General features: G+C 50.8%; 4 protein-coding genes across 4 annotated transcripts; 3 read left to right on the top strand and 1 right to left on the bottom strand.

The window, feature by feature from the left end:
- Positions 1 to 1,428: 1,428 nt before the first annotated feature.
- On the bottom strand, positions 1,429 to 1,960 carry BO97DRAFT_186555 (uncharacterized protein). Its single transcript, XM_025690429.1, has one exon. It carries the CDS (start codon positions 1,867 to 1,869, stop codon positions 1,486 to 1,488), a length of 384 nt encoding a protein of 127 aa, XP_025548346.1. The 5' UTR covers positions 1,870 to 1,960; the 3' UTR covers positions 1,429 to 1,485.
- Positions 1,961 to 2,433: 473 nt separating this feature from the next.
- Positions 2,434 to 2,936, top strand: BO97DRAFT_186587 (uncharacterized protein). The gene has a single exon (XM_025690431.1). It carries the CDS (start codon positions 2,536 to 2,538, stop codon positions 2,875 to 2,877), a length of 342 nt encoding a protein of 113 aa, XP_025548347.1. The 5' UTR covers positions 2,434 to 2,535; the 3' UTR covers positions 2,878 to 2,936.
- A 47-nt stretch (positions 2,937 to 2,983) lies between these two features.
- Positions 2,984 to 4,828, top strand: BO97DRAFT_186569 (lytic polysaccharide monooxygenase AA11 family protein). Its single transcript, XM_025690430.1, has one exon. The coding sequence runs from the start codon at positions 3,133 to 3,135 to the stop codon at positions 4,381 to 4,383; it is 1,251 nt and encodes a 416-aa protein (XP_025548348.1). The 5' UTR covers positions 2,984 to 3,132; the 3' UTR covers positions 4,384 to 4,828.
- A 405-nt stretch (positions 4,829 to 5,233) lies between these two features.
- On the top strand, positions 5,234 to 6,750 carry BO97DRAFT_407907 (60S ribosomal protein uL4). The gene is made up of 4 exons (XM_025695733.1): positions 5,234 to 5,390; positions 5,483 to 5,577; positions 5,640 to 5,790; positions 5,859 to 6,750. The coding sequence occupies exons 1-4, from the start codon at positions 5,281 to 5,283 to the stop codon at positions 6,619 to 6,621; spliced, it is 1,119 nt and encodes a 372-aa protein (XP_025548349.1). The 5' UTR covers positions 5,234 to 5,280; the 3' UTR covers positions 6,622 to 6,750.
- The last annotated feature ends 5,917 nt before the right edge of the window (positions 6,751 to 12,667 follow it).

Consider the following 12,667-nt stretch of genomic DNA (forward strand, 5'->3'; position numbering starts at 1 on the left):
TGACGATGGTCTGAGGGTCGAATGTCTTGCGAGGGTTCTCGTCTTGCAGATAGGGCCTGTTGGCCTGCTGCATGAAGCGAGATGAACGAAATGGTGCGTTATCAGATGCTCACAGACCGGCCCTTGACATGGCCTTGATCTATTGGGATAAGGATTGCATCCATGCATCAATGGCCGGTGCAACACGACAGGTGCATCGAACCACTAGTCTCCCCAGATTATCGGAGACGTCAACCTCAATCCTGGCACGGCAGTTGCTGAAACGTCGTTTGCCTGCGCCACATCCTCAAGAGCCATGTCTGTCCCGCAGATGTTGAATCAAGGAGTTAGGCTCCATGAGTGGAGCCCCAGCGCTCTCGAAGAATGCTGCTGCTAATCCATTGGCAGGTCAAGGCGAAAGCCATGAACTTCATGTATAAACTGCTACGAGCATGTACATACATAGACTGTACGATACACTTACCAAGAATATATAATTCTGTCACCAGAAATTAGACTCGTACCTGTCCCGCGTCACACAAAGCAATCTTAAAGCAGTAGCCAATCCCATCGCGCTACTCAGCTACACTTACTCACTTTGCCCCTTAGCATCCAAGAAACCACCCAAAACTCAGCGTCCTACAGACCTGGGAGATCTATTTCATAGGGCGGACTGGAAATGAAGCAGACCCCGTCGCTTAATTGACGCCGCGATCTCCCGCGCCGGGTTCACGTTTCAGATGTCTACTGACTCCGTCCCCCGCGGACACAAACCCAGCCGCCGTAGGTAGTCGCCCTGGTGTTTTTGTATGAAGTACAACAAGCTGGTCCGGTCGATGAGGTTAGGTTTGGGTATGGACAAGGCGTTGATGTGGAAGATGAGCCCATTAGGCCGAAGGCGACGGATGATCTTTGACTGTGTAAGTGTAGAAGCCTGAATCAGTGGAGTAGTTATGCTCTCGCTTGACCAGTCAGGTATTCGACTTCCTCTTATCGAGGTGAGTTGAGATCGCCCAAGTCAAGTAAGCGAGAGATGTGATGCATTATGCAGGTCCAATCCAACGCGCAGGAGCTCGGTGTAGCCTCTGCACTATACAGCAGGCTCCTGCGCACTCGTTTACCTATAACATAGCTCACAAAGGTACTGACTTCTGGAGTGGAAGTTTCAGCCAATTTCACCGGGGATATCCGACAGGCAGCAGAGAACAGGAAGGCAAACTCCACACTTCCAGAGTTGTACGCCGAAAGGGTCCGCGGGGATCGACTTTGAACCATGGGCGGTGGTTGGGAAGGTTGGGAAGGTACAGGACCTTCTTGTTCGGTTCTTACCTCGGTCCCTTGATTCCCAACCACAGAAATATTTTTGTCTGTAGCATGATACACTCAAAATAGGAGCAGGCGATACTTACTTTGGGCAGTGGCCCAAGCCGCCCAAGTGATCAATATAGTTCACGGGTAAGACATCATGTTTGACTTTGTTCGCCACCAAGCGCCAAGTCGGACCACTCAGGGACTGAAGACCCAAAGGATAGGAAAGACCCCAAAACTCAGTCGCAGATGACTCTCAAGGTCTGATTGGAGGATGGGTAATCTTTTCTTGGTCGTATCGGCTTCGGATGTGTGTCTTTTGGCTCGCCTGGATTGGTTGGACGAGTTGGTCATTTCGTCCCGATATTGTGACTGGTAAAACATGATGGCAATATGGTTACCAATGGACTTTACGTTTGACATGTAAATAGGAAAAAAAAAGCTGAGAGAAGGGATGATCACAGTGGTGGGAGGCAAATGTGTTATCGCAGATTCTGGACTCACATGCGATGATGTAGTTTTGGACGGAAATGCGCTGTAGATCTGGTCCCAAAGAGGGATGAGGCCGAAGACACACCTCATTGCAGACAGAACAGGTCAATAGGATAATCGACCGTTAGTGGCTGAAAGGCCCACGTCGAGCGGAGGATTGAAGGTGGAAGTAAGGGTCTGAGACTCCGGTTTCTTGTGCTGCTGATCCATGGGAGATAGACGTGAATTGTGAGTCGCGAAGCAATGAGGAGTCGAGGAGAGGAGAAGATGTCTAACTGCTGGCGATGATTGGGTGCGCAGGGTAGATGTTGCGACAGTTGGACAGACAATCAGGATGGAACCTTGAGAATTGAAGATTACTCGTATCCCCAAACTCTTGTACCTGAATTCGGTGAAATCCAAGCTGGTCAATCAACGCGCAGACTGAAGAGTTGATCGGTGCAGGGACGGACAACTCGAACCCCCCCGCAGGCGATGATTGGCAGTGGGCCGGCGCCAATCGATCCTTCCACGGCCAATGATCCGAAGCGCCGGGCTAATGGTGCGACAAGATGTACTGTACTCAAGTATGTACTCTATGTATGTACTGTACTTCCCTACCTAAGGTACTCTCCATGTACGGATTGTACTGCACTTTGCTCCACTCACCTCTATCAAAAGTCCATCGCTAAACTGTGAACCTTGAATGGTGGTCAATGATGCATGTCTCGAATGCAAAAAAAGAAACCCTGATTGTTGTCCCCTGTCGCCTGAATCATGGCGCTTCCAATTGACAAAACATCATGGTATATAATCCCCCCTGTAACACCAGGGCTGGGCCTCTTTCTCTTCTTCATTCTCTCACTCACGCGCTGGGGCGTTCAATCCTTCATTCTCTTTCTTCTTTGCACCTGCTCGACAGTTTCACAGGCTAGTCCTGTCTTTCTTTTCCCAACACTCCTTCTTTTACTTGCATCTTTGCGGTTGTCTTGCCTGTGGCAGTCTCCGACGTTCCTTCCTTCAGCCTTACAAAGAACAATCGATATTGGCGCTATCTCCCGCTACAGCCATTCTTTGACCGGAGGACTTCGCTTTATTGTCCTGTCTGCATTAAGGTAATTTTCACTCTGTGCACAGTTTATGTGTTACGCTCTGTCATCTATACCGACAATCTCATCTCTATTGCATCAGTTATTGATCTTTAACACTTGCCTGTACAATATATAAAAAGGTATTGGCTAACCCATTCTCAACAGGTCTCATAAGCTTTGTACCTTCATTTCTTGTTCATATTCGTCTGGCACGATTTGAACAACTCTATCACCACTCCTTCCAACTGTCGAACAGCCTACGCATACAACTTTACGAACCACAATGTTCTCCAAGTCGATCCTCGCCGTAGCTGCCTTGCTCGGCATTTCCGCCGTCAACGGACACATGATCATGTCTCAGCCCGTTCCCTACGGCAAGGATACCTTGAACAACTCGCCCCTCGCGGCTGATGGTAGTGATTTCCCTTGCAAGCTGCGTTCCAACACCTATGAAGTTACCGAGTGGAACACGGCCGCAATTGGCCAGAGCATGCCCTTGTCCTTCCAGGGTAGTGCCACCCACGGTGGAGGTTCCTGTCAGATTAGTTTGACCACAGATCTGGAGCCAACCAAAGACTCCGAGTGGATGGTTATCAAGTCCTTCGAGGGTGGTTGTCCAGCCAATGTTGCTGGCAACTTGGCGGCCAACCCTGGTGGTGCGGATCCTTACACCTTCAGCTATACCATCCCGGAGGGTATCACCCCTGGAAAATACACCCTGGCCTGGACCTGGTTCAACCGTATCGGCAACCGCGAAATGTATATGAACTGCGCCCCTCTGGAAGTGACTGGCGGCACCAAGCGCTCTAGGGTGATGAAGAAAGTGGAGCCTCGCTCATCACACTTCCCTCCCATGTTTGTCGCCAATGTCAACGGCTGCACAACTAAGGAAGGCGTGGACATTCGCTTCCCTCAGCCTGGTGACAACGTCCAGTACCTTGGCGAGGCCAGCAACTTGGCACCCGAAGGCAGCGCCGCCTGCTCGGGAATTGCTACCTTTGGTGGTGCTGGTGATTCTGGATCTGGTTCAAGCTCTGGATCCAGCTCTAACATCGGGTCGGATTCTGCGTCGAGTGCAGCTGCTGCCGTTACTAGTGCTATTGTCGCCAATGCCAACGCGGGCACCGGATCTTACAAGACCTCGACCACCGCAGCCGCTGTGAGCACGGCTTATGCAGCGCCTCCAACAGCGAGTTCCGCTTCTGCTGGCTCTTCCTCTAGCTCTTCTTCTGGTTCGTCCTCCGGTTCGTCCTCCGGTTCGTCCTCTGGATCTTCTTCGTCTGGCTCCAGCAGCAGTGGCTCCTCGAGCTCCGGTGGCCTCACTGGTACTTGCAGCGAGGACGGCCAATGGAACTGCGTCAACGGCTCTGCCTTCCAGCGCTGTGCCAATGGCAAGTGGACTTCTGCTCAGCCGATGGCGAGCGGCACCCAGTGCACCCCGGGACAGAGCGCCAACCTTTCCATCGCAGCCGCCAAGTCCAAGCGCGATGGGACTGAGATGCGCGCTAGACGCCGTGCTCACGCTGGCCACTAGCACGCTTGATCATTCAAACAACACGACCATTCCATAACGAATTTGATGATAACTTCTAAGCATTCCTTCCCTTCCACGATACGAATGCGTGTGTGAAAGGCCCCTAGGGGTCTCCGCTCTTTTTGTACATTCATGATCTTAAAAAGAAACAGCACATCGATATAAGAATATACTGCTGGCCAGTATCAATGGATTTCTTTTTTTTGCTCTTGGCATTACTTCTGATCAATGGAACATATCGTAGTATCTTTCTCAGTAGCATTGGTAGACGACCGCGTAAATCATGATAAACCAAACGGAGAGCTAGGCGTTGGGTTTGGATCAGCCAAGTCCAGATCCATTTGTATAGATCGCTTTTTGGGGATTTAGTCTGCGTCAGTATGTATCGTTAACCTGTTCGCAGTCCTTGAAGTATGGCAACGACCTCTATAACCATGAGTTAACACAAGCTTCGCTCGCGGACAAGTTTGAACATGAGAGAAGACAGGACTATGTAGTATAATTCCTACCATCATAGACGTCTAAAGACCAGATACTGTCAATTACTCACCTCTCACTGCTGCTTCGTCAGACATCATCGTCACTTAACAAATCTTTACAAGAATACAAACAATGCCGGTGGCCTGCTTATACTCAGACAAAGAAGGTAGTGTAGTTGTTGGTTGGTGGAGTCGTGAACGCGATTACTCCACACTTCTTTCTCCGCCTCAGGCATCCAGACCGCGCCAGCAGCTAAGCCAGCTGGCGGCCACCCAAAACAGTAATCAGGGCTAGGGCTTTGCCGCACCCACGACGGGCGATTCGAACTAAGCGAAAATTTGCGCAGGCTCATCTTTGAGATACTCGATCTTCAACCTCGAACGAGACGATAACGACCACCACACCCCGTCGACAACAATGGCGTCTCGTCCTACCGTCACCATCGCCACGGCCGAGGGCAAGCCCAGCGGGGCCACTGCTCCCCTGCCCGCCGTTTTCACTGCGCCCATCCGTCCTGACATTGTTCAGTATGTTCGATCTTTGAGAGAATCCGAGATGGGGAGGGAACAAAAATTTTCGACTACCGGGATGGAAAAGGCTGACGGATTGTGAACTATAGGCAGGTGCACACCGGCATTGCCAAGAACAAGAGACAGCCCTACGCCGTGAGCGAGAAGGCTGGTGAACAGACTTCCGCTGAGTCCTGGGGTACCGGTACGTTGGATCGATCGCAAGGGGGCAGAATTTTCAGGGACTGATAGGGATTGGATTTGCAGGTCGCGCTGTCGCTCGTATCCCCCGTGTCTCCGGTGGTGGTACTCACCGTGCTGGTCAGGCTGCTTTCGGTAACCAGTGCCGTTCTGGTCGCATGTTCGCCCCTACCAAGGTCTGGCGTAAGTGGCACCAGAAGGTCAACGTTGGCCAGAGGTATGGATACATCGAATTCCTCGCGCTGGGAGCCAGAAGACGGACAGGAATTGACCAAAATAATGCAGACGTTTCGCTACCGCCTCTGCCCTCGCTGCCTCCTCCGTCCCCTCTCTTCTGTTCGCCCGCGGTCACCGTGTCGCCAACGTCCCCGAGGTTCCCCTCGTCGTTGAGTCCAAGACCTTCGAGAACGCTGCCGTCAGCAAGACCAAGGCTGCCGTTGCCCTGCTCCAGGCCATCGGTGCTGGCTCCGACCTTGTCAAGGTCCAGAAGTCCCGCAAGCTCCGTGCTGGTAAGGGTAAGCTGAGGAACCGCCGCTTCCGCCAGCGCCGCGGTCCCCTCGTTGTCTACAACCCCGAGGTTGATGGCAAGGAGCTCGTCCGTGCCTTCCGCAACATCCCCGGTGTCGAGACCTCCTCCGTCTTCTCCCTCAACCTCCTCCAGCTCGCCCCCGGTGGCCACCTCGGTCGCTTCATCGTCTGGTCCTCCGCCGCTTTCGAGGCTCTTGACCAGGTCTACGGCAGCACCACCACCCCCGCCGCCCTCAAGAAGGACTTCCTCCTCCCCTCCAACCTGGTCGCCAACGCTGACCTGGCCCGTCTCATCAACTCCTCTGAGATCCAGTCCGTTCTGCGTGCTCCCAAGGGTGAGGCCCGCACCAAGCGCCCCGTTGTGCAGAAGAAGAACCCTCTCCGCAACAAGCAGGTCATGCTCCGCCTCAACCCCTACGCTGCTGCTTTCTCCAAGGAGAAGCTCGGCCAGAAGCCCCTTGAGAGCGGCAAGCCCGAGCGTGCTTCCAAGGAGTTCCTCAACACCCTCTACGAGGCTTAGATGGTTCCTGGATGACGGTCCGATGAGTGTTTGTGCTTTCTAATGTGGTCTTTTTGTCTAAAATGGTAGCAACAGCAAATGAACAGGATTTGCAATACCCCCATGATGTTTTAATGAGATGATTTGTAGTCAATTGCGCGGGTTTCCAGTAAGTTTGTTGTAGTAGAAGTAAGCTTGGCGGGTTGCAGAGTAATCAATCCATGATGCCATATTAGCGGGCAGAAATTTCTTAGGCTCCAAGTCAACCGCTAGCGTCAACGGTTCACCACCAACCACCTTGCCTCTTTACCTCTACCTCTTACCTCTACACAATTACCACCAAATATAGTACAGCACGCACGCACGGTATAGTGATCGTCTGCTTGCATCAATTCAATCTAATTGAATCCTGCTACGGCACAAGTTTAATCCCTCATGCCCGATTCTTCCTTCCCTAGTCCCCAAACATCCACCAACCCATCATCATCATATACAACATGAATGATGTGACCTGAAACTTATCTCGGCCCGACATCCCGACAACCGCCAACCAACAACCAACAGAGCGGCATATTGTATGAGCTCCCGCCCTTTCTTCCTCACTCATCCAGCCAGCTAGCCAGCCATAGTTACCCAGTTCCTACGCCAACGCCCACATATTACATGCACCCTAACTAACTACCGGTAGAGTATCCCAAGTTAGACAGCAACCCATACTTACCTAGGTACTATACACCATTTGATTCGGCCGGGCGCCCGGCCCCTGGAAGGCAATCAATCAATCAACAATCAATCAATCTATCAATCTAGCCAAAATAGATTACTCATTTAATTCCAGATTGATTTTTGTTCGGTTCAAACCCTAGAATCGATTGACCGATAGATTTTTCGGCGAGTTGAGTAAGCCCAGTCAGTTTCATGTAATGAACTACGTTGAATACGGCTAGGTATACACTCCATGAGCCGAAATCTCACAGCCCCCTCTCAATCGTCCACCTCCAAGCCTTTTCGATTTCTTGGACTCACTATAGTTTATTTTGGCGCGAGTAGATCCGGATATTCCGGTACCTGGGGTGGACTTGGCTATGCGTGATTTTTCCGGGCTTGGAGTTTGGGTTAGCTGGTTTAGTGGGGTTTGGGTGGTTTGGCTTGGTGGTTGTTCGGGGAGTTGAATCATATTAACTTGGGAACTACGTACGCCTCAGTCCTTGGCTCAGGTTGACAGGGGATGGATAGATAGATGGGCAGGCCCCTACGGTAAGTTAGGCTCAATTGATACTTAGTATTTCCACTTAGAAGCTCAGGCCAAGGTAGATTGACCCCAATGGGTACGCTATTCTGACTAACAGGAAGGCCTGCGGATGGTCTTGGCTTTGAGATGATAATAGGCAGCCGACTCCGAGTTCCACGGTGTTTGATCGATTGTTTTGTTTGTGTTGAAGGGCTTTAATCCGCTGCGTACATCCGCCAAACCAGTCGGAATAACGGTACACTATAGGGTAGAGAGCGAGGGAAGATAGGTGTGTCTGTATCGTCTCAGGGGTAGTAGTAGCCTATGCTACGGAAGTAAAGTATGGTGTCCCTTTGCTGTGCAGGGCCCAACTACCTCCGTAGTGAGTGTACTGTACTTAGTAATACCAATGTCACTCTGGGACGATGATCGATTTACTTCTCCGCGGGCTTAGTTTAGATTGTCTTGTCTTTTCTTTTTAGATTATGGGCCTCGATGAACTAGTGATTGTTTAATATGAACATGTCTTGGATTAATTCCCGACGACCTAGGATGGACTGCGAACAACCAGGGAAAAAAAAAAAAGGGTGATAAGTAATTCGCCGTCTGTAAAACCCCGACTCATACTACTCATATTCCATCCCTGCTCAGTCTATTGTATGTACCAGCCAGTTCTTACTTCTTAGTCTGACTGACAAACCTAACCACGGTGATTCACCGGATCATACCGAGGCTGCGGATGGTTCCGTCATCCGGGGGCGAGCCTGTCAAGATCCCTGTTGATAGGAGGGGTTCAATATGGCCTATGGTTTATTGATTTGCTGCGCTGTTTGGCTGGGTCAGAGCCTATGGATCCAGTCGGTGGAGGCTTCTGCATGGATAGAGGAGGGGGGAAAGGAGAGGGGGGCTGGGGTTCCCTTCCTTATGGTATGATCGATTCCTGTCGTTGTTGATGATGCCTTACGCTGGAGGCGGGTGGTTGGAAGGAGTTCGATCTACTGTACTCTTGGGTGTTGCGATGGGATTGTTGCTCTAAGTTCTAAGCCTTACTCGGATTACCTCCCGGTGGGATTCTTGTTCCTTGGCTTCACAAGACAAAGGTTGTGCATAGTTTGGGCCGTGGGCATCATCGACCATCTTACTGTTTGATCCTTGGCGCAGAGTGAGAGCTTTTACGAGGGGATCGCAAGCCACTGATTCACCTGTGCTCGTAACTTGGCGGTTGAAAATCCTCCGGACATGGACATATCCGGTCCGAACTAGTCAGGCTTCTTCTGGCTGATGGTGATTACTTAGTATGTTTGAGACGTATCAGTCGCGTTGATTGTCCCCATGCTTTTCTTTTTTTTCGCCACCACCGCCCGCTAATGCACTGCCCATATGAGGATTGTGCTACTGTCTTACCTGCTTGTTGCTGCAGCTGCAGGTGGTTTCGAAAGTACCATGCAGCTTTGATGCTGGGCTTCGCGGGGCGGAGACCGGATAGGCTTGCCGGTGTTGAGTATGATGGGTTTGGTGTCGATCTAGCGTGAGTAGTGACAATGTTGTTAGTACTCAGTAGAAAGGTGCGCGAGTTGAGTCGGACTTCCTTTCGAATTGAGAGATTGTTTGGTGGCAATGGACAGTATTGGATGGAGGTCGGTTCTTGTATCGGGGACTCGACTCGGGGAGTATGCATGGTTCGCTTTGGACGGACTGACGAGTCATGTTTGGCTATATGAAACATTCTTATAACCAGTTCGATGATTCGGATCATGGGACGATCTGTGTCTGGTCCCTGACATTGAGTCTGGTTACAGCAAGGCTGCCTTAAATGATGTGGCAATCCACGGCATATCTCTGGCCAATATACCTGCTGAGCTTACTGAACTTATTTTTTGGTCCTAGATAGGGTCAAACGTGTTGTTTCTTGGATCTAAACCTTTCATTTTCTCCCGTCTTTGTCATTTGGTACTCTTCATCACGATGGAGGAGTACTATTCATCCACTATCCCTCACGAGCTCGATACATATCCGGGCATAGTAATTGCCAATTCTGACAACTAAGTAGCACTCAAAAAATATCCCAGGATCTAGCCACATGCACTACAGCCCTGTACGTAGTCCCCTGCAACTCAAACAAAACATCAATTTCACCCTAAACCCAACCAACCCACCGGCAAAGACCACGGTAAGAGAAGTAGATAGTACACGTACCCGGGCGATATCCCGTTCCACCCCGACCCGGTCCGTCCAATCCACCACCAAGCACCAACGCCCCGTGCGCAATTAGAACACCCACTAACCCCTGAACCAGTTTAGCCTCCTTTCTCTCGAGCTCGCTCAAGGTAATTGTGCCGCAATTTCACTTTTTCCCCCTTCCCGATACCTCCCTCTCGCTCTCTTCTTGGCTAACGTGCTGCATGGCCCGGAAGGTCCGAAACACAGAAGTTGACTTGAAAAAGTGAGAGGAGAGAAACACAAAGACGGACATCCAGCCGCAGTTCCGAGTGTACGAATTCTATTTCCCCTGGCTAATTTCTTCGGCATTTTGGTCCTCCAATCTGGTCGCAGACGGGCTAGGTGCTCTCCGGAGAGTGTTACGGGAGTAGGGTTCGTGTTATTCACTCGGGATTTAGGGCCGGTGATGGCTTGTTGTTATTCTTGGTGGTTACGTATCTGCTTTGTCGCCAATTCTATTTCTGTTCTGCTCGGTGAGGGTTGTTTGTGTATAGTTGTGCCTGCGGAGACGTGACGGCATGCTATTGTGTTGGATTCGGTTGTAGCTAGGCCGAAGTTTGGTGTACTGTAGTTGTACAGTAGGCATTCGCGCTTGATTGAAGGACGTATGTAAGAGAACTCTCAGTCTATTCCTTCAATTAGTGCATAAACATGTGCATGTGAATCTTCTGTATACGCGTCTGTATATGTTGTTCCAGCATGAAGTTGGAGGTTGAAATGCCTCGCCGGGGAGCCCGAGGCACTCAGACAGGTTAAACGGAAATCACATCCCGAGACAAGAAGGAAAAAGCCCACAATTCCCCCTCTCTTCCGCCCAAAGAATCCATGAATCATTGAACCACCAGAGAGACTATCTGGCGACTATTGACTGTCGAACCGTCCGAGAGGTCCCAGTATTTCCTCCCCCCCACCTTTCTATAGCTACTCCAACTCTTGGAACACAAGCTCGCAGAACTTACATAAATTCTTTCAATTAGGCGGAAGAGGTCATTCAGTTTTGACCAGGGGATGCTCCACCGTTCAGATTCGGCCATCATTGGGCTTTACCTGAGCTATGGACTGGCGACTAGAACTTATCGACTCGATACTTAACCTCGGAGACTTGCTCTCGGGAAGAACGCAACCAACGGTTTCTCGGCTCGACCCATCGGGAATTGGAGAGCATAATCCACTTTCTAGAGTTCTCTGCCCTGATGGTGGGTGTCCTCGGTGGCCCTAGGTTTTTCTGCACTCCTGACTCGTGCGGGTAAAGGTCGGGGGAACTGACACTACGGCTTGTCGTTTCTGGTCTGCCAGCCTGGCCTCAGGTCGATGAAGTCAAGCTTCAAGTGCATGCATAATTTTTGTCGCTGCTATTGCGACTCGAACCTCAAAACATGCCCTTTTTTTTCTTGTGTGCAATACCGCATCATAGCGATGTAATGCAGCACACATTTGAAAGTGATCATTATACTATGCAGTGGTGCTGCATGTTGTATATGATGTCCGATCACGTGCTATGAATCTCTCTCGCGAAAGTGTTGAAAAATCTCCGGATTATTACTCATCTAGGTAATTCTCGCGCTCAATATAAGGAAATTTGTTTCCCGTGGCCTCGACAATCCGTAGTCTGGATGCTAAGAGCGAAGGGACGTTTAGGACCGGGCCGGGTCGAAGCGATGCATACTCGCAATAGTCATAGTTATTATGATGTTTGTGTGTGTGTGTGTGTGTGTGTGTGTGTGTATTGGGTTCATTGGGGTTATTATTGGTATGTTTATCTCAGACCAAGGCTTCTGGCCAAGTCTCCGTGCTTTCCATGAAGAATTCCCACAGTCTTTCAGCCCATTCCTCCATTCCGGCGCTAAAAAGATCCTATCGGAGTCGCACCAGGCCCGGAGATGGACTCCGTTAACCGTGGTAACCGTTCGGGTTACTCTCCCGGAGGTTCAAATTAGCCAGGGCCAAGTAGCCTTACTTAATTACCTACTTTTACCTCCCATTATCTAGGTACGGTATATCGGACGGAGGTTGTTGTTGGTGGTGGTGGTGCTGAAACTGGCTGGCATCTTGTTCAGATCCTATAGTGCTGCGTCACTACAGTAGCACGAACCCCAGCAGGCCGGCGCTGCCGCAGAAATCGCGACGGCCAAGGGGTGGCGAACTTACTGTAGTCTGTGACTAGATCGACGTCGGTCGACTCGGTCGGAGCATACCGGTGCGGTGCTAAACTGTTATGAGTGTAGGGCTCTTTCCGTGGCGTCTATACTACCGGTAAGATTATTATCCTTAGTGAGTAACCGCTGAAATGAGGTTCAATTCCCTCCTCCCCCAAGGTTTATTGTTACTGACTCTTGCCTTATCCCTGCCATCGACAATCTAGCCGTAGACCACACTACACGCAACCCGTGATATTGCTGGTCAATCTCCCTTCCGTTGGTCTGGTCGGGCTGGTAGGCGAAGACGCGGATCCTGCCTCCCGCGCCTAGACCAGGGCGGGATCGGAAGGCACAAAGCGAAAAGAAGTACTTGGAAAGTGTACACGCGTTCGAGACGCTTTCTTCATGACACGTTGACAGCCGCAAGGGAGGTGCCCAGACAGACGTTTACGAGTACATCGAATGGCGAAGCGAGATC

Source organism: Aspergillus homomorphus (genome assembly GCF_003184865.1).
Source record: "Aspergillus homomorphus CBS 101889 unplaced genomic scaffold BO97scaffold_40, whole genome shotgun sequence".
NCBI classification, from domain to species: Eukaryota; Fungi; Ascomycota; class Eurotiomycetes; order Eurotiales; family Aspergillaceae; genus Aspergillus; species Aspergillus homomorphus.

Coding starts and splice junctions, on each gene's coding strand:
- BO97DRAFT_186555 (XM_025690429.1), bottom strand. CDS start 1,869: ATGAGGTGTGTCTTCGGCCTCATCCCTCTTTGGGACCAGATCTACAGC.
- BO97DRAFT_186587 (XM_025690431.1), top strand. CDS start 2,536: ATGGCGCTTCCAATTGACAAAACATCATGGTATATAATCCCCCCTGTA.
- BO97DRAFT_186569 (XM_025690430.1), top strand. CDS start 3,133: ATGTTCTCCAAGTCGATCCTCGCCGTAGCTGCCTTGCTCGGCATTTCC.
- BO97DRAFT_407907 (XM_025695733.1), top strand. CDS start 5,281: ATGGCGTCTCGTCCTACCGTCACCATCGCCACGGCCGAGGGCAAGCCC. Junction 5,391..5,482: donor ATCCGTCCTGACATTGTTCA/GTATGTTCGATC, acceptor TGTGAACTATAG/GCAGGTGCACACCGGCATTG. Junction 5,791..5,858: donor AAGGTCAACGTTGGCCAGAG/GTATGGATACAT, acceptor AAAATAATGCAG/ACGTTTCGCTACCGCCTCTG.